Source organism: Aquarana catesbeiana, linkage group LG09 (genome assembly GCF_042186555.1).
Source record: "Aquarana catesbeiana isolate 2022-GZ linkage group LG09, ASM4218655v1, whole genome shotgun sequence".
Classification (NCBI taxonomy): Eukaryota; Metazoa; Chordata; class Amphibia; order Anura; family Ranidae; genus Aquarana; species Aquarana catesbeiana.
The window spans coordinates 87,625,034-87,645,853 of record NC_133332.1 but is presented as its reverse complement, the minus strand read 5'-3'; the positions used below and the strand labels follow the sequence as shown (position 1 = coordinate 87,645,853).

At 41.4% G+C, this 20,820-nt stretch overlaps 1 protein-coding gene across 3 annotated transcripts in view; it reads right to left on the bottom strand.

The window, feature by feature from the left end:
* Positions 1-1,261: 1,261 nt before the first annotated feature.
* Positions 1,262-20,820, bottom strand: part of PPP1R10 (protein phosphatase 1 regulatory subunit 10) — a 32,905-nt gene continuing 13,346 nt past the window's right edge. For 2 of the 3 annotated variants that reach the window (XM_073598898.1, XM_073598899.1), the window contains exons 5-20: positions 18,260-18,395; positions 18,112-18,163; positions 17,937-18,014; positions 16,928-17,098; positions 16,743-16,845; positions 16,386-16,495; positions 12,819-12,919; positions 12,496-12,640; positions 12,231-12,398; positions 11,882-12,128; positions 11,633-11,708; positions 10,484-10,672; positions 9,994-10,108; positions 6,005-6,115; positions 3,887-4,336; positions 1,262-2,889 (exon numbers count right to left, since the gene is read on the bottom strand). In XM_073598898.1, the coding sequence (XP_073454999.1) occupies positions 2,780-2,889; positions 3,887-4,336; positions 6,005-6,115; positions 9,994-10,108; positions 10,484-10,672; positions 11,633-11,708; positions 11,882-12,128; positions 12,231-12,398; positions 12,496-12,640; positions 12,819-12,919; positions 16,386-16,495; positions 16,743-16,845; positions 16,928-17,098; positions 17,937-18,014; positions 18,112-18,163; positions 18,260-18,395 (2,362 nt within the window). In that variant the 3' untranslated portion in view covers positions 1,262-2,779. The remainder of the gene's footprint in view (positions 2,890-3,886; positions 4,337-6,004; positions 6,116-9,993; positions 10,109-10,483; positions 10,673-11,632; positions 11,709-11,881; positions 12,129-12,230; positions 12,399-12,495; positions 12,641-12,818; positions 12,920-16,385; positions 16,496-16,742; positions 16,846-16,927; positions 17,099-17,936; positions 18,015-18,111; positions 18,164-18,259; positions 18,396-20,820) is intronic. The other variant, XM_073598901.1, reaches the window with a different exon arrangement.

The window sequence follows — 20,820 nt, the reverse complement described above, 5'->3', positions numbered from 1 at the left end:
CGTAGATGCTATAACTTTTGTGCAAACCATTATATGCTTACTGGGAATTTTTTTTACCAAAAATATGTAGCATAAGTTGATGAAGAGATTAGATTTTTTATTGGATAGGTTTTATAGCAGAAAGCATTTTTTTTTTTTAATTGTTGGGCTTTTTTGTTTATAGTGCAAAAAAACAAAATTAAAATTAAAAACCACCTCCAAAAAAAAAAAAAAAAAAAAAAAAAAACCCTGCAGAAGTGATCAAACACCACCAAAAGAAAGCACTATGTGTGGGAAAAAAAGGACCTACATTTTATTTGGGTACAGTGTTGCAATTGTCAGTTAAATTAACGCAGTGCCGTATCGCAAACAATGGCCTGGTCATGAAGGGGGTAAATCTTCCGAAGGTCAAGTGTTTAAGTACCTGAATTTGGTGTGGTACCTCCTTCTTGCAAACCCCTGCACAAAAAAAGCTCAGATTGGGAGAATGAGCAGCAGTACAAGGAGCCAATAATAATAATATGCAGCACCAATGTTTTCACTAGGGACAGGCCGGTTGAAGGAGACAACAAAGTGTCAAAAAGATGGGTTAAATCAGTCTGCTAGTTCTCCTTAACTGTCTAGTTAGATAGGGTTGGGAGGAGACCTAGCTGGATTGATTGCAACAGGATCTATTCCCCAGACCGCCTGTGTTCTGTCACAGAGCTGTATAAATCTCATGCGCAAATAGGCAGAAATCGTAATTCTTTGGCAGGTAAAACAGCTTCCATACAAGTATTTCATCTGTGGATTTAGGACACTTTTACACTGACGGAGCGATCGGGTCCGACTGAGTTTTACAGGCGGACCCGATTGGACCATGCGTTGCTCTCCATGGAGCGGCGGATGTCCGCTGACATCTGCTGACATCCGATCCTGTCCCCTAAAAATAGGCTGATGGGGATTCGTTCCCCATCTGTCTGGCGGATCGGATTGAGTGAAAGTCTGATTGGAGAAAAAAAAAAAAAAAAAAAAAAAACGGGCAGGCAGCCCGCTTCCATCCAACAATCACATAGAGAACAGTGGGCTATGTCCATGTCCGCTCTGCGTAGTGGAGCTGACACGGACCTGTTAGCCACCTGCTCAGTGGGCATCAGCAGACACAGATCCCTCCCTGAGCAGGCAGATCCGCTTAGCAGAGTCTGCCCCGTCTGCAAGAGGCCTTAACTGTTTTTTTTATGTGGGGCTCAGCTCTAAAGTATCTTCTGGTGAAATTGTAGCATAAGACTCAATCAAAAACATATCACCTTCTCATTGGATTTATTTATCATCTACAAAGTTTACAAACAAGTCCCAAAGAAAGGAATTTTTAGGGACCCATAAAAAGCAAATACATTAAAAGTGATACAATATATTCTCAAACAGTTTTCACAGAAAACAATTTTCCAGAACAGAAACCAAAACCTCCTTCCCACTTTGTGGTACCAATGAGACTGAAAGCCAGAGTTTCCCCCGTTAACACTGTATTTAAATACACTTTGGGAGTGATAACAAAAAAAAATGTATTAAACTGGTATCAAAACTGCAAACTTAGTATATATACTGTTGAATAGGGGATGAGCTGTGGGCCAAAATAGGTCAATGATGCAGCAAGTATGGTAGGGCCCATTTTATATACATGCAGCTGTGCGGTAGGGATGCTTCAGATTTAAAGTAGAGCTATAGGCAAAACTTTATTTCCGTTTTTTTTTTTTTTGCAATCTTTGTCCCATTGTGGAGATTTGCCTTCACTCCCTGTACCATAGCCAAACAGGAAGTGAGAGGAAATACCTGTAAATAAAGGGAATTCCTTGGGGACCCCCAGGTTACTGGAACTAGCATCCCTATTGAAAGATTTTCCCTCTTACTTTTCTGGGGACAACCCAAAATTTGGGGTTTTCTTTTACTTTCAATGATAATGGTAAACAGGACAAATAGAGAGGGTGAATCTCCTTAATGGGGGTAGAGACAGCAATAAAAACTGACAGGGGTTTTAATCCCTCTCCACTCTATCCAAAACTAAAAATAAAAAGTTATACCTTTAGTTATACTTTAACCCAATATGGTCCTGAACTCATATTGGGTCAATGATGTCATGAGCATCCCTGCCTCTTTGTGTATGTTAGCTGCAGGGTGGCAAATCTCCTGCCCACAGGTCATTGGCCCAGCAATGCCAGCTAACCTCCAGGGTCGGGCTGAGCCTAAGCTTGAACCCGAGCTCATCACTACTGATGAACATAGCTCATATCTGCTTCATGGTAAACATACATAATTTTTATATATATTAAAAAAAGTATAAAACACAGATAGTTCAGAGATTTCCATTGCTGGTCTAGTACACCACAGTGCATATTTTGGGAAATATTCCCATTTTAGTGTAAAAGTCAGCAGTCAGTGTTAATACTTGTAAGTGCAGGTTTTTCTTTGAAGTTGCACTGAAGAGAGGAGCCAAGTTACCCGGCTAAGGATAAGACACCTCTGAGCCATGTATTTAGTGTTATCGGGATGTCAGAAGATAATGAATGCTGGGATGGCCAACACTGAAAAATGTGCAAGAAAAAAAAAAAAAAAAAAAAAACGACAACTGGAAAAAGCCAAAAGGTCTCATCTTCATCAGTGGTATTTCAAGGTCACCCAAGCAACGAGTGGAGAAGAGACTGGCTTTTTTTTTTCAAGTAACAGAAAGTATACTGAAGGAAAAATTTAGGCCTCACAGAAGCCATAATATAATAAAGTTCAACTTGTTCGGTTATTTTCAGGAAAACACTGATTTGGTCAGTTTTTAAGGTAGAGGCGGTCCATTAATTCCTGGGTGGTAAAAGGCACAATCGTTTTCATATCGACAGCTGCCCTTGTATCTGAAATGTCGACACACCGGTCGAAAGGACATATCTGAAAAAGAAAAAAAAAAAAAAGGATTTGTAAACCATGACATGGATTTTATGTCTTTAATCACTTCAATACAGGGCATTTCACCCCCTTCCTGCCCAAGCCAATTTTCAGCTTTCAGCGCTGTAACATTTTGAATGACAATTGCGCGGTTATGCAACACTGTACCCAAATAACATTTTTATCAATTCCCCCCCCCCCACGAATAGAGCTTTCTTTTGGTGGTATTTGATCACCTCTGCGGTTTTTATTTTTTGCGCTATAAACAAAAAAAAAAAAAAAAGCGCAACAAGTTTGAAAACAAAAACACAATATTTTTTTTTATTGCTATAATAAATATCCCAAATTTTCAAAAAAATTCTCCTCAGTTTAGGCCGATATGTATTCTACATATTTTTTTAGAGAAAAAAAATAAAAATCGCAATAAAAGTATATTGATTGGTTTGCGCAAAAGTTATAGCGCCTACAAAATAGGTTATTGATTTATGGCATTTTTATTAGTTATTTATTTTTTTTACTAGTATTGGCGGTGATCTGCGATTTTTATCATGATTGACGTTGCGGCGGAAAGATCAGACACGTCAATATTTTGGCACCATTGACATTTATACAGCAATCAGTGCTATAAATATGCACTGATTACTGTATAAATGTCACTGGCAGGGAAGGGGTTAAATGTGTTACCTAGGGAGCAATTCTAACTGTGGGGGATGGGACTAGGGGAGGGGTCCTATACACTAGGAACATGATCTGTCACCTCCCCCGACCGATCGCGGGTGCCAGCGGACATTGCAGCCGCCGGGCACGCGCAACGGCTCCTCGGTGACGCGCGACAACCCCCCCCCCCCCCCCCCAATACCGCTGGGAAGACGAGTACGTCATTTGACGCTCCCACCCAGGATGAGAGATCCCATCTGCGGACGTCATATGACACAATGGGCGGGATGGGAAGTGGTTAAAGATTTCATAATCTTTTAGGATAACAATAATAATAAATTACCTCCACCTTGACCATGACCGTGCTCTCCTCCATGGCCTCTGTGCTCTCCTCCATGGCCTCTGTGCTCTCCTCCATGGCCTCTGTGCTCTCCTCCATGGCCTCTGTGCTCTCCTCCATGGCCTCTGTGCTCTCCTCCATGGCCTCTGTGCTCTCCACTGTAACCTCTGTGCTCTCCACCATGTCCCATACTATGTGGACCATCGCGTCCACGAGGCCCCCTTTCTCCTCCCCTTCCACCTCGTCCTCTAAATCCTGGGTCACCTCCTCTGCTTCCTCTGCCTCTGTGAAATGGGGGAGGATGTCCTCTATCCCCTCTCATTCCGCCTCCTCTCCCCACCATGGGCTCGTGGTGTTCACCTCTAATTTCATTTGGCGGCGGTTCCCAATAACCTTCATGTTGTGGAGGTGGTGGACCCATCATTCGTGGACCACCAGGAGGTCCATGTGGCCCTACAAAATAAAAACATATATGTTGAGTTTCTGTTTTAAACCTTACTGCATGGATTTGACAACAAGTATTACTTCAGTATTTCAAGGACTGGCACGACAGCAATAGGCAACCAGACAAGATTGCATTCACTTATTTATATAGCACTAACAATTTTCTGAAGAGCTTTAGGCTTGGTTTACATATATGTAACATAGGATGCGTTTTTTAACCGCATCCGATTCACATAACATATGAACCAGACCGGCTTTCAATGGAGCCGCTTCACACGTTCGGGGTGGCCGCGGTCCATTGTTTGAAAAGAGTCCTGTGTGATTTTGGGTCTGGTTCAGGTGCAAATTTAAGTAAAAATTTGCACCTGAATCACACCTGAGCAGGTGAACAAAACAGCAGCTGGACATCTGTGAACCTAGCCTTAGAAAACTCTAAACCAGTTACAATGAGATTTTTTTATTTAAAGCATACCAAGGAATAAGGAACATAAAAAGTTTACGGAGTGGATAAAACTCCAGACAGGTTTTTCTTTGTATGCTCAAAGGGTTGGTTCAAAACAACTGCATATTTAGGCAAGGGGCACCTGTAGATAAACTATGCAGCTTGGGACAAGGTTGAATGATGCCCTTGCTATAGGTGTAGGCCATTTACGTACCTCCCGAAGCCTGTCTGAAATGCCCCCAGAAAAGGTATCATCCCTTCCGGCTTTGTTGTTAGGGCATTGCTTATTTTAGTTAAAGCTGCACAGTTTGTTTTTATCTATAGGCACCCCTTACCTGCATAAGCAGTTTTGGTAAAGGTGAACTAACCCTTTAAGATAGTGAATTTGATGGTGCAGAAACCCTACATGGATCTTATGCTGCACCTGTGATTGATATAAAAAAAAAAACTCCACCAATATTACCACGATAGGCCATCTGGGTGATGTGTAGGCACCACAGAAAGCCTCGAGAAGTATACTTGTTGGATCAAGAGATTGGAGTGCCAAATCAAAATGTTGTAATTAAAAAAAATACAGCAGTTTTAAGCCACACATGCAGTTAAAGTAATAGCCAACACGTTTCGGGGACTTGCGTTATAAATAAAATCAGAATAATTGTACATTAAAAATCTTCAGCAGCTGGTGGACTTTATAGTCTATGTCCTGTTAGGGGGATTTCCCTACACTTCTGGTCACAGAGCCACAAAAAGACAATAAGTAGTGATGTAATCAAATCCCCTTCTTAGTTGTCATTAGAATAGGTGTCCCCACTGAAAGATTTCCCTTTACCTACTGCTCGGATAAAAACATTATTATTTTGGATCTCTCATTGTTGACAGTGGACACAAAAGACAAAATAGGGAGGGTGAATCTTTCCAGAGGGAGGACACTAATAGAAACATGATACAACACATTCACAATCTATACAAAATTAACCCTTTCTCTGATCTCAGGTACACGCTAAATAACGGCGAACAGATGCCTTGACTTTCTTCACTAGGAACTTGGCTGTTCGAAAGCCCCTTAACCAACAAAGCAATGCAACACTGTTAATGACAAAGTTTGGAAAGCCTTTCTTCCATGTGCACCCAAAGAATTTGTTGAACAATTATTTCATAAGCATTGCAAATAGTGACAGATTTTCTTACAACCTCCAAAAAACATTTTATGGCAAGCCCAGACAAAAATAAACTACCTGGGAATGGCCCACCAGGCCCAGGTGGTGGGTAATGTTGAGGAGGCAGCTGCTGTGGTGGGTTTTTAGGTGTAGGTGGTGCAAAGCCATTGGAGGCAGACATGGGTCCTGCTAGAAAAGAGATGAGAAAATAATTATTAAACTAAAATCCTGAGAGATCTTAAAGCTAAACTCCAGGTACAAAAACTCCCATGAAATAAGGTGATTTAACAGCCATAAAGGCTAGAAATCTATTTTGTCAAATATCTTTGCAAACCCAGGTATTACCTAAGAAAAGGCAACCAGCATGCTCCACCCAGTACAGTCTGCCTTCAGAAAACTGCAGGAGGGGGGAGTGACCAGGTCACCGTGTACAAGTAGAGAGTAGCAGTGTATGTGTGTATATATATATATATATATATATATATATATATGTATATACATATATATTAGATATCTATATATTTATTCTTCTTTGAATCTTGGCATGATTTGTGTACACAATGTGTGTGTAATAAATATATATATATATATATATATATATATATATATATATATATATATATATATATATATATATATATATATATATATATTTTACACATACATACATACACATACATAGTATCTCACAAAAGTGAGTACACCCCTCACATTTTTGTAAATATTTTATTACATCTTTTCATGTGACAACACTGAAGAAATTACACTTTGCTACAATGTAAAGTAGTGAGTGTACAGCTTGTATAACAGTATAAATTTGCTGTCCCCTCAAAATAACTCAACACACAGCCATTAATGTCTAAACCGCTGGCAACAAAAGTGAATACACCACTAAGTGAAAATGTCCACATTGGGCCCAATTAGCAGTTTTCTCTCCCCGGTGTCATGTGACTCGTTAGTGTTACAAGGTCTCAGGCGTGAATGGGGAGCAGGTGTGTTAAATTTGGTTATCACTCTCACTCTCTCATACTGGTCACTGGAAGTTCAACATGACACCTCATGGCGAAGAACTCAGCTGAAAAAAAAGAATTGTTGCTCTACATAAAGATGGCCTGGGCTATAAGAAGATTGACAAGACCCTGAAACTGAGCTGCATCACGGTGGCCAAGACCATACAGCGCGGTTTATCAGGTTCCACTCAGAACAGGCCTCGCCATGGTTGACCAAAGAAGCTGAGTGCTCAGCTACATATCCAGAGGTTGTCTTTGGGAAATAGACATATAAGTGCTGCTGCAGAGGTTGAAGGAGTGGGGGGGGGGGTCAGCCTGTCAGTGCTCAGACCATACGCTGCACACTGCACCAAATTAGTCTGTATGGCTGTTGTCCCAGAAGGAAGCCTCTTCTAAAGATGAAGATCAAGAAAGCCCGCAAACAGTGACCACACAAAATATTGTCACTTTGGGCCCAATTTGGACATTTTCACTTAGGAGTGTACTCACTTTTGTTGCCAGCGGTTTAGACATTAATGGCTGTGTGCTGATTTATTTTGAGGGGACAGCAAATTTACACTGTTATACAAGCTGCACACTCACTACTTTACATTGAATTTCAGTAGCATGGCAGCTTTCAACGGACTACACATGTACAGTTAGGCAATCTTGTGGCCAAGGGCTTCTTTGTGAGGTACTGGGGCCACAAATTCAAACAGTTGGACATCCTGCCATTTAGGCAGGATATATGAAGCCCATATTTGGCTGCTGGGTGGCTTTTACAGGCAGCGGGAGGGGACATCCTCCGGTGCCTTATCGGGGCTCTCCCATGCGATCAGGAAACCAGAGATCCGATGGCGGCGCTGGATTACCATAGAGTTGGGCGAGGACAGGATGGTCCCCGGCCATCTCTATGACCCTGGAAGCTACGTCATGAGGTCATGTCCGGCTCTGGCAGATGTAAACACTGCCATTTTTCCCTGAAAAGCAGAGATGGGTTGTTTTTTTATCTCAAGCTTTCCGGGGTAGAGGAGATATCTGGGGTATTACTGACTCCAGATCTCTTTATAAAAGGAGGACCTGTCATGCCTTATTCCTATTACAAGGGATGTTTACCTTTCTTGTAATTGGAATAAAAGTGATCGGAAAAAAAAAAATAAAGGGAACAGTGTAAAAAATAATTATATAATAAGAATTTTAAAGTGCCCCTGTCCCCTCGTGCCCACACACATAAGCATATAGATACGTAGGTTGCGCCCGCATATGTAAATGGCGTTCGCACCACACGTGAGGTATCACCATGAACGTTAGAGTGAGAGCAATAATTCTAGTGGAAGACCTCCTCTGTAACACTAAAGCTCCATTCACATCAGGGCAACGAATTGCAGTAAAATCGCGCAAACAGAATCGCAGGACACCTGCCGCCCAAAAGAAGTTCAGAATCGTGGGACTTAAACCACGGTTTCTCGGGAGACAATCGCAGCAAAATCGCACAGCGATTTGGATGCAAACATAATGGGGATCGCAAGGGCATCCCGCGATTTGCCGTGTTTCAGAATTACAGGCGGAATGGAACCCCATGGTGTGAATGGAGCCTAAACTGATAACCTGCAAACATTTTTAAAGAATAGCCTTTGCAGATTTTTAACCACTTGCTTACTGGGCACTTAAACCCCCTTCTTGCCCAGACCAATTTTCAGCTTTCAGTGCTGTCACTCTTTGAATGACAATTGCGCGGTCATGCAACATTGTACCCAAATATTTTTTTCCCCACAAACAGAGCTTTCTTTTGGTGGTAGTAGTTAAGCACTGCTGGGATTTCTATTTTTTGCTAATAAACAACAAAACAGACTGAAAAAAATAACCAGTTTTAATTAATTTTTCTCCTTCATTGATGTGTGCTGATAAGGCAGCACTGGTGGGCCCTGATGAGGTGGCACTGAGAGGTGGTACAGCTGGGTGGCACAGATGGGCGGCACTGAAAGGTGCCACCGATAGGTAGCACTGATAGGTGTCACTGATGGGTGGCACTGGTGGGCACAGATACTTGGGTGATGTCTCATCCTCTCTTCGGAACCGCTGTCCTGACAAAAGCTGGTGATTGGCTGATTTTTTTTTTTTTTCTGCTCGCGCGATTACCAATCTTTTGTTTACATCACATGATCAGCTGTCATTGGCTGACAGCTGATCACGTGGTAAGGGGCCAGGATCGGCCCCTTACTCCGATCTGTGATCAGCCGAGTCTCATTGACTCGATGATCAGAGAGCGCAGACAGCTCATGCACGGGAAGATGTCATATGGCGGCCTTCCGGCAATTAAGGTCCACGCTGTAGCAGTCATTCGGCTACATTTAAAGAAACAGTTAAGTACTGAAGTTTGGTGCCTTTCCACGAGTGTGCGCAATTTTAAAGCGTGACATGTTAGGTATCTACTTACTCGGCGTAACATCTTTTATATTTTACCAAAAATCGGGTTATATTATTGCGTTTGTTTGCATTAAAATTAATGTGTATTTTTTCCAAAAAAAATAAATTGTGTTTGGAAAATTGCTGCACAAATACCATGTGACATGACAAATTGCATCGACTGCCATTTTATGCTCTAGGAGATACATACATACATATATATATATATATATATATATATTTTTTTTTTTTTAATATGTTTGGGGGTTCTGAGTAATTCTCTAGCAAAAATAAAGATTTTTACATGTAAGAGAAAAATTTCAGAATTGGCCTGGGTGGAAAGTGGTTAATGTACACTTAAATGGATTTACAAAAATTAAATATTTAACAAATTACAAAATAAAATTAATTTGAAGCCCCCCCCCCTTTTAAGTGTTATATGGATTATCACAGCTGGATCTACTGGCAGGATCAACAGTAATAAAAACTATGTTATGGGGATGTAAAAAAAAAAAAAAAAAAAAAAACACTCAAAAAACTGCTGTGTTAATGCAGTAGGCATCAAGGGGAAAAGTTAATTTCCACATTGACCAGTTGCTTCAGCTTAGCAGGAAAATTGTAGCTTACATAATAAACTTTGTGACCACAAAAAAAAAAAAAAAAAAAAATTACCTGGTGCTGGTGTGGCCTGACTCTGGTTTTGCAGTGAGCCAAGAAGCTGCTTGATCTTATCGGAGAAGTCTGGTTGCTTCATCAGATCTTCTGGTTTAGCATTACCCTGTGCTCCCTGCAACACAACATTTGTGGAAAAGTGATAAATACAAATAGCACAATGCAAAATAACACTTAAAAGTCTCAGATGCTTCAGGAAAATGCATGTTATTTGCAGAAATATTTAGCCAGGTAAGCTATCAAATCTCATTGGCTGTTACTGCTGAAAATAATCGTCATTATAGCAAGTACTGTTATAGCGAAGTGAACTGAGCTATGATGGTTATAACCATAGCACATACATAACCTCTAGTAATCAATTAGCAATAGAGCTGAATACAGAACTCCGAGAGGTTTCCATGACTAACTGTGAGGAATAATGCTGACAGGGTTTCGATTTACAAAATAGACCATGGATCATAAATGGTGCACAACATGCAAATCTACTCACCATGATGGAAGTCAGAATCTCTTGCATGGTCCCGGGCAGTGGGTTTGTTTGTGACTTTGGATTTCCCACACTGCCCATTAGGTTAGCAAGTACAGGAGGCAGCTTAGCACCAGATGACAGGTCTGGAGATTGAGACCCTCCAATTTCATCCATTGCTTCAACATAAGAACTATCATCCATGGAACAATCCTAATGAATGTAAGAAAAAGTGATGTTTGTAATAAAAAGTACTTTTTCATACTTGAGTCAAACGGTAACTAATTATATTGTTTTAGTTACAAAACATGCTATCCAGCCGACAGATCTTTTGATATGTTTGTTTATTAAAGCGGAGGTCCGCCAGATTATACATTTTTTTTTTTTAAAGTCAGCAGCTACAAATACTGCAGCTGCTGACTTTTAAAATATGGACACTTACCTGTCCAGGGAGCCCGCGATGTCGGCACCCAAAGCCCATCTGTCCCTCTGCTCTCAGGTGGAGGCGCCGCCATCTTCGGTAAAAGAATCAGGAAGTGAAGCCTTGTGGCTTCACAGCCTGGTTCCCTACTGCGCATGCACGAGTCGCGCTGTGCGATCCCACTGATCCCTGCTGCCTTCTGGGACCTGTGTGTCTCCCAGAAGACAGCGAGGGGATGGAGGAGGTGCCGGATATAGTATACATATCCGCGGATACTGCAGCTATCTATGCCCGGAAGTGGGAGCAAATACGTGGATTATACAGGTATATGCTCCCCCCTGAAATGTGCCAAATGTAACATGGGGGGATCTTTGTACTTACCTATTTTTAATCTGGTCCAGCAGTTTTGGCACTGTCAGTGAGCAGCTACTGTAGGGGGGAGGAAGGAGTGCTGACTATGGCTGAACCATGGGAGCCTATGGGTTTTATATTACAGCACTGGAATTGTTGAATGCTCACTTACACAGGGGAGCCAGAGCTGATGAATCATATAACCGGACCAGATTTAAAAAAAAAAAAAAAAACAAGTAACAAGTACGCGGATAGTATGAAGAGAAGATGGGCAGGACTTTGTTGCAGGAAATTATCGTTGGATTAGAGAGTAAAGTTATGTCAGGTGGGCTTCATGCTGGGGGATGACTAAAGGTATCATTGTGGTGTGAAGTAGTATCTTAAAAAAACAAAAAACGTACCTCATCCAATGGTATGAGCTTTGGAGGCATCGGTTCATAAGGCTCAAGGTCCGGTTCATGTGGGGTGTCAGGAACACTGCAAGGAATGAAATTAAAAAGAAAAAAAAAAAAATGAATAATAAGTTTAAACTTGGCAGTCTGAATAAAATAAATTCACACCCTTAAAATCTTGTGTACATACCATGCTGTAAAAAACAAAAAATAGGCTTATGTAAAATTTGTTTTACAGTGCTTAATGTGCAAACTAACCTTTCCTTGGAGAGAAAAAGCTCTTGCAGGATGCCCATCTCCCGCTCAGCTTGGGTGTGCTTTTCTGTGCTGTTGCTCCCATTTTGTACAAGTGTTCCCAGGTGCAAAAACGGCCGTGGAAGGACCCAAGGAATGACTTCCTCCATGGTGTCATGGCTAAGACGGCGGGCGTTCTGGAATGCCTGACGATCCTTCTGCATCTCCCGCTTGGCGGCTTCACCAAAGTCCTTAATCTTGTTCACATTAACTGTAAATAGGCATAGAAGGAAAGACGGTTATAAGCACAAAGCTGTACAGAGCCATGTGGATTACAAGGATATAATGTCAGAGAGTTAGATATTCCATGTACCTCTCTCTGTTTCATCTAACTCAAAGTAGAAGTACTCCCGAAGTTGACCCTCTTCTGGCCAGCTAACCGTTTTCTTCTTCTTTCCCTTTTTAGTTAGTTGGGGAACTTCTGGCTCAGCAGGTTTCACTTCTGCTGGGGCTGGGGCAGGTGTAGATGCAGATACTGATGCTGCAAAATGAAAGACAAAATTAGCCATATGAGAAATATATTCAGCAGGAGAAAGGACGGGAATGGTTAAAGCTTGGAAAAGTATAGAATGCCTTACTGTCCATAGGCTCAGGGAGTTCAACAGGAACTGGAGTCCCAGGTCGTTCCACTTCCATTGCCTCAGCTGGGGGCTCTGGTTCTGGAGAAGAGGGCTTGGTGACTGCTGGTACATCACCTTGGGGCTTGTTGTCAAATGGACTGGACTGTATAAACAAAACAGATGTGGTTTTAGGTCTCTGTAGGGCAGTTTCAAAAACATTTCAACACAATCTGTATTTAAATGATTTTTATATCCCAGATGACCAACAAATACTGTAGATTACGTAAATATATCAGACTACCATAAGAACATTCCAGTGTTTTTTAAAGCAATTAAATTACCTTATTGCTAGTTGGAGAAACTGCTTTCTTCTTCTTTTTAATCTTAGTTCCAGTTATTGGTGCTGAATTCAGTGCATCCAAGAAACCTAAACTCTCCATAGCTACAAGGGAAAAAAAAAAATGCATATTAGGACCCTTTCACAGGGGCGGATAGAATTCAGCTTTAGCTGCGGATAGATGAAGTAATCTACCGCAGCTAAACTCACACAATGCTTTCCTATGGCCCCATTCACACACTGCATTTAGTGATGGTTTTATTACATGGGGTTTTGTGCAGTGAGAAAAAATAAAATTTGACTGCGTCTATGACTGATTTAGCGCAGCTATCTTCACAAAACCGCAGGTAATCGCAGTGTACTATTTCTCCTGCGGATAGCAGTGGCAATGAGGAAAGAAAAACAACAAAAAGCACATCAGAAATGGTAAAAATGTTCCACCACAGCCGCACGTAAACGCTGCTAATCGCAATGTACAACTGCAAGTGATCGCTGTGCCTGGAGTCTTGAAATTTCAAAATAACAAAACGCGCTTTTAACAGAGGCAGAACATCCGCCCATGTAAAAGAGGTCTTACTGAAGAGTTTAAAATATTGCAATTTAAAATAGCATCTTGAAAGAATGCTAGTCCTGTGTAGCATGCACAATGGGTCTCTACATCACCATCTAGTGATTATTAGTGGAATTACATGAATCTGTTTGACAACAGTACTATAACAGCATGTGTCATTCTTAAAGCAGAACTTCAAGTGTTTGATAACCCCCCAAAAAAACAACAAAAACAGATCCTGTTCCCTTAAAGCATGTTATACAGCACATCATGTAATTTGGCCCCCTGTATCACCTGTAATAAATCGGTCCGATCCTGCCTGGCTATACCTTCCCCCCTGTACTTTGGCCACGATATAGCAAGGCTGCTGAGCCCTGACAGCATACGTGCCTCCGTCAGCCGCAGCCCTGTCTGTGTCCTCTCCCCTCTCTGACTGTCAACACCTGCCCCCCCCCACCCCCCCGCTCTCTTCATACTTAACATTAAAAGCTCCCACCCCCTCTGTATTAGAACATGTTCCCCTGTGTTATATCATAAATATGCTTATCTGTACTGATAACACACTATCTTCCTGCGATCATGTGACTCCTCGGCTCTGTCTCTCCTGCCCGGCTGACCTCAGCGGCAGTGCTCGGCCCCATCCGCTGGGACTGTCACCCGGGCAGAGGAGAGGAGGCAACCAATCACAGGAGGACGGTGTATTAGCAGTACAGATAAGCATATTTATGCTATAACACAGACACAGGGGAACTTATTGTTCTAATACAGAGGGGATGGGAGCTTTTTATACAAGTGGCTTAACAACCACTTTAAAGAGGAGCTTTGTCATTTCTTTCGATCCAAGCAGAAATAGGAGCAGGCCCCTTTTGGGTGAAGTTCTGCTTTAACTGTATGTGAGCATCACAAACTGAAAACTATATTCAATGCATGCCCATAAAAGACTCGAGATGTATAATATAATTTTGGCCTATACCAGAAACCAGGAAGCAACTGAGGAAATGGAAGTTTAAAATAAAAAAGTATATATATATATACAGTCCTATCTATTTACTAAAGCTAGCAGCATAGCACTTAAAAAATAGTTAATGTGGATTGAGAGTTTACTTTCACTTGAAGGACTACTAATCCTTAGGCTGCATTCACATTACAGCGTTTTGAAACGCGGGCAGATTTGCCACGGATCTGCCTGCGATTTGACAGCGCCAAGGTGTGAATGACAAAACGCGGGACTCACATTCGAGATGCCATGCATTTGAATGACACCTCAAATCGCGGTGCGGGTCTGCCGCGATTGCAACGCGTTTTATCATGTGACAATCGCGGGACGCACTATGCCCGTAAAATAGTTCAGGTGCTACTTTTGGGCGACATGCGTCCCGCGATTTATCACGCGGCAGACTAGCACTGCTATTTGAGGTGTCATTCAAATGAATGGCATCTCGAATGCGAGTCCCGCATTTTGCCGTTCACACCTCGGCGCTGTCAAATCACAGGCAGAATCGCAGCACATCTGCCCGCGATTCAAAATGCTGCAGTGTGAATTCAGCCTTAATAAAAAAAAATGCTAGTCCCCAAACGCAATCAAAATCATTTCCTAAATAAAAACCAAAAAAAAAAAACGCTTCCTTAAAAAGGAGTACAGCCAAAGCTCATTTGGCTGTACTTATCAGAGGAGTGCAGTTTGTTCTGCACTCCTGTGACCCGTTTTCAGCAGACAATGGGCTGTAGTTCATTGTCGGCTGACACCCGAGCCTGGACTGGCTGTGTGACAAGATTGCGACAATAAAGTCAGGATCCGCCAACATGCCTGGACCAGCACCCGGCTCAGCCTCTTAGTGAGCCACTAAGAGCCTGAGCTGGCCACTCCCATCCCCTCCACAGCCCAGTGCTTCAGTAAGAGCAGGGGGACAGAGCAGAAAGCCGGCAAGTATGATTCTGAAAAAAACTAAACCCATACATCTCTTTTAACACTTTTTACATTTACAAGAGCCATGCACATAATCACAGTATTGTGTACTAGAACCTTTGAAGGCTGTGTGCCCCTATGCAGGATTAGAAGCTGTAACTTAGAGCACTGCTGGAATCGAAAAGTTCCAGAATGCTTTGCACTGTCCCAGTGCACAGCGTATGGTGGTCTGGAGGCTGGCCAATGACACTGCCCACTTCAGCAGAGAGCAGAAGTATCGGTTCTCATTGAGTCAACACTTCCCCTTGGGAGCAAGCAGACAAGGATGTCAACACTACCTCTCAAAGATTAAAATACAAATGCAGCATTCTCACAATATCAGTAACAATGTGGGAGGCTTTTTTTTTTTTGGATGTTGGTTTCTCACTAAACATTCTATATCTACCTCCCAAATGCTCCACTGATCGGGTGTCGAACCATATAGGAGTTTATTTACCCTTTTGCTATACACAGGGCGTTGCTCTTTCCCATTGTCCTCGTGTTAGAGCTTGGGCCTGACCATTACCTTTCAGGCTTCAAGCGCCATATTGTGGGAGTTATGGGTAGTGTAAAGTTTCCTCAAAACCAAAGTATCCGGGCTTTTTGAAGTAATCCAGAAGAAGAGCACTGGAAAAGTGCTTACAGAGTGCTTACTCTGGTTGTAATTAAGCAAGTTGTTGCTCCTGCTAAGGTACACCTTAAAGCGGAATTAAACCTCCCCTGACTAGTGATCCCCTCAAGCACTGCAAGTGCTCCAAACAGGCACTGCACGCCTCTCCTGGTCTTCCTTAGGAGTTCTGAGTTTTTGGTCAATTGGTTGGTCACATGTGCTTGGAAGTCACATTGTCACAACACAGAGCTGTGCCGTAAATCTACGCTTAGCTGCAACTGCACAACTCAGGGTAAACAAAAGCTGACAGGAAGGGAGAAGGGTTTATGACAAAAGGGACCAAAAGGGGTCTCTTCTGTCATAAAAATCCTACCCGTCAGTTTGTTTTGTTTTCACTTTAAGTGAACTTTGAAATAAAATGCAACCACCGTAAATTAAGGAATACGAAGTAGGTTATGACACATACGCTGTGGAGGAATGATCTTCACTTTGATCTCCTTGGCAGAATTTGGTATAGCATTGAGTGGTTTGTATTTCTTTTCGGCAGGTGTTGCATCACTGGGTGGTGGAACCGAACTAGGAAAGAAAAAACAAATGTAAGCAAAGCAACACAGCTGTAAACATAAAAAAATAATGCAGCTTGTATTTTAAAAGAAACACTGAAGTGTTAATAAAATGCATTTATTTGGAAACCCTTTAAATGAGTCCGCTGTTGTTAATCAGCAGGCCTCTTAAACCCAATGACTGAGGCCACAAAACCACTGGCTGAGCATGCACACATTACAACCATTTAATGCTGACAGTGTCCACTTTGTGTTCTCACCTTTGTCGTTTAACAGGAACAGGTTTCATGTATTTGTCTGATATAAGTGGAACAGAAGCTGGCTTCTTAATGGGAGCTTGCGATGGCGTTTCCACCTCAAGACCTGTGTTAGGGTAATAGAACAAAATTAGTCAAAGATAGAGGAAAAGGTTAATTTACAGAGGACAGTGCTTGTGGTTCCTTACCTGTAGATCTGAACTTTGCATGACTAGGGGCAGTAGTGCGCTGTATTTTGGGCTTTTCTTTCTTTCTATCCCCTTGATCCTCTACACAGGACTCAGCTTTGGCTTCTGCAGTCTTATCAGGCACAGCAGATCGCCCTTTTGGGTCCTCTTTCTTTTTCTTTTTATCCTTTTCTAGAAGAGTAAGACAATTATATGAGATTTGTAAGGCTTGTTGAAATGGTAAGGTTTAGGGAATGGCTGCAGTAGGAGAATGTGCTGTGGTAATAACAGAATAAACAAAGCTGCTCTGTTTAGAAATCATGTGCAGTGATAACAGACCCAGGCACACTCCATTTTCCCAGAAACAAAATCTTTATTTAATATCCAAACTAACTTCTGTAAATTACACAACCCTTAATAGAAGCTGCACCCTCTTTAGTTACCATATTATGTGACAGCAGAATGTGTCATGTGAACAACTTCCAGCTTTATATGCATAGGGAAACATTATGCTCTAAAGCTACTAAAATGTAATAGGCAAAAGAAGAGACAGCTGCGTCTCGTATGTCTTCCTCCCAGAAGCTGTTGTTCCTTTTAACAACTTTCCTACCAGAGGAAAAAAAATCTGCTTTGGAGTGACCACCATTAACTCCTACTGGCCCATCAATGCTTTAACTCAAAGAGACACTGCCACCTTCTTTCTCATGCAGGGCAAAGTTATATAGTCTATGAAAAGCATTGCCCAACCACCCTGTACTAATCTTGCCTACATTCCCCCAGAGCAAATCCCCAGTCAATGACACTACATAGAACTTATTGATATGGGAGAGCACGAGACTTGCTTCCCTATGACAATACTCAGCCTAGCAGCCAAACTGCAGGCCTTAATCTGTGGCAATTGTGGAGCAGCAAGGAGCACATGTAAGGTGAAGAATGTGGAGGTCGGAGGCTGACATTTACAGAGACAACTCTATAGACAAGGCGAGAGTCTCTAGATACACCTCTGTTGATAAACAAAGTACCAACTCACCAGCAGGCAAAAGATTACTCTGGGTCCTGATTACATTCATCCAGTCATTGACAAGTATAAGTGCTACCTTCCGAAGTTCTGAGGTTAAAAAAATAAATTAAAAAAATGTAAACATACTTCCAAATGCAAGAAACACATTGAACTATTGTAAATCAGCATAAACTATGTACCATACCTTCATCCTCACTGGTTTTGCTAAGCTGCTTCACCAGTTTAGCTGTGTTATTCTGTAAATTCAAGACAGAAGAATATATTATATAGCACAATATTAGAGTCTGCATCCTGCATATAAATGATCAAAACATCAGTCTAAGACTTTTTACCTGCTTTAGGTGGTCCACGGTCAGAGGTAAATGCTGAAGTGTCAGCAGAATTCGATGAAGCAGAGGGCTGTTGTTGCTGTTACGAGCATATGTCAGCCAAACATTTAAAAGTTTGTATCCACCAACCCGGATGAACCTGAAACAAACATTCAGTAAAGGTCAGTCCACCAAATATATAAAAACATAAGAAATTAAGATTAGAGAGCCCTGAGAATGCAGTCAATTTATATTCTCAGATTCATATATGTTATGTACAAAAAACATTTACTTTATTACATTATGCTGAAAATAAACAGATAAATGAAGCACCTATTGTAAAACGTTTTGATTCAGACTTGCTCAGCAGAGATTTGCCAATACATTTAACCACTTAAAAAGAAAATGTAAACCCAATTCATGAAATTTGAGCTGGGCACATATCTGTAGTGTTTTCTTATCTCTCATCAAACTAAGTCCAGTAGGGTCTCTTGCTCAGTAGCTCTGTTATCAGCCTGATAACTTATCACAGGTTCTCAGTGATGGGAGATAGAAGTGTGTGTCAAGGGAGGCTTCTATAAATAGATTAGCAGTCAGTCTGCCATCTCAGAGCAGAGCTGTGAAAGCACTTTCATTCTTCTACCAATGTGGAGGGGGTGTGCCTTTCCTCCAATCAGCTACTCCCAGTGTAATCCAAGCCTTCTCTAACAGTACAGAATGAGGAAGTGAAAATTCATACCTGATGTAAGTATTCTAAAGCATATATACAGATGAAGACAGAAGATATACATGTAAAACTTGTAGGGATATTTGTTTCATCTCTGTGTATCATCTGAGGCTGTTCACTTCACTGGGTATATGTGAGGGTTTACATCCACTTTAAGGTCCACCCTATTGCAGTTTTACACACAGCGGAAGCTGATCGCGGGTGCACGGTTCTCGATGTCCTCCGGCACCAGCTGATCATCCAGCAGAGACACAGAACTGCGACCTGCCCAAGTAAACAAGGCAGATCGCTGTTCTGACAGAAGGGAAGGGATGGAATTTGTGTCCCTACAAAGCAGGAAATAAATTCCATCCTCTTCCCTAGTAAAAGCAGCTCACACGGTATAGGAGGCATGCAGTTAACCCCTTCCCAGCCAGTGTCATTAGTACAGTGAAAGTGCATATTTTTAGCCAGGATCACTTTATTAGTGTCACTGGTCCCCAAAAAGTGTCAAAAGTGTCAGGATGTCCGCTGCAATAAAAAAGTCCCGCTATAAGTCGCTGATCACCACCATTACTAGTAAAAATAAATCAGTTTTTAGACTAAATTTTGCGCAAACCAATCAATATACGGTTATTGGGATTTTTTTTTTTACCAAACATATAGCAGGATATTGGCCTAAATTTATGAAGAAATTAGATTTTTTTCAAATTTTTTTTTTTTATAGAATATATCTTATAGCAGAACATAAAAAAAACTTTTTTTCAAAATTGTGGGTCGTTGTTTATAGCATTAAAAAAAAAAAAAAAAAAATTAAAATTAAAAAAAAATATATATAAGTAATCAAATACCAAGAAAAAAAAAAAACTATTTGTGGGGAAAAAAATGACAAATTTTATTTGGGTACAGAGTTGCATGACCGCGCAATTGTCAGTTAACCACTTAAGTCCCGGACCATTTGGCTGGCCAAAGACCACAGCACTTTTTGCGATTCGGCACTGCGTCGCTTTAACTGACAATTGTGCGGTCGTGCGACGTGACTCCCAAACAAAATAGACATCCTTTTTTTCCCACAAATAGAGCTTTCTTTTGGTGGTATTTGATCACCTCTGCGGTTTTTATTTTTTGCGCTATAAACAAAAAAAAGCGACAATTTTGAAAAAACACATTTTTTTACGTTTTGCTATAATAACCCCCAAAAATATATCAAAATACAAATTTTTTCCCTCAGTTTAAGCCGATATGTATTCTTCTACATATTTTTGGTTAAAAAAAAAAAAAAAAAAAAAAATTATTATATTATATATATATATGCGTTTATTGATTGGTTTGCACAAAAGTTATAGCCTCTACAAAATAGGGGATAGTTTTATGGCATTTTTATTGATAATTTTTTTTTTTTACTAGTAATGGCGGGGATCTGCGATTTTTATCGTGACTTCGACATTATGGCGGAAAGATTGGACACTTTTGGCGCTATTTTGGGACTATTCACATTTTTACAGCGATCAGTGCGATTAAAAATGCATTGATTACTGTGTAAATGTGACTGGCAGTGAAGGAGTTAACCAGGAGGGGGCGCTGCAGGGGTTAAGTGTGTCCTAGGGAGTGATTCTAACTGTAGGAGGCATGGGCTACGTGTGACACAACACTGATCACCGCTCCCGAACCACAGGGAGCTGTGATCAGTGTCCTGTCATTAGGCAGAATGGGGAAATACTTGTTTACATCAGCATTTCCCCATTCTTCCTCTCCGTGAGATGATTGCGGGTATCCCCGCAGACATCGAGTCCATGTGACCCGCGATCACAGTCACGGAGCGCGCGGCAAATTTAAAGGGATGTACCATTTGCCCGTCCATGCCATTCCACCAACGTAA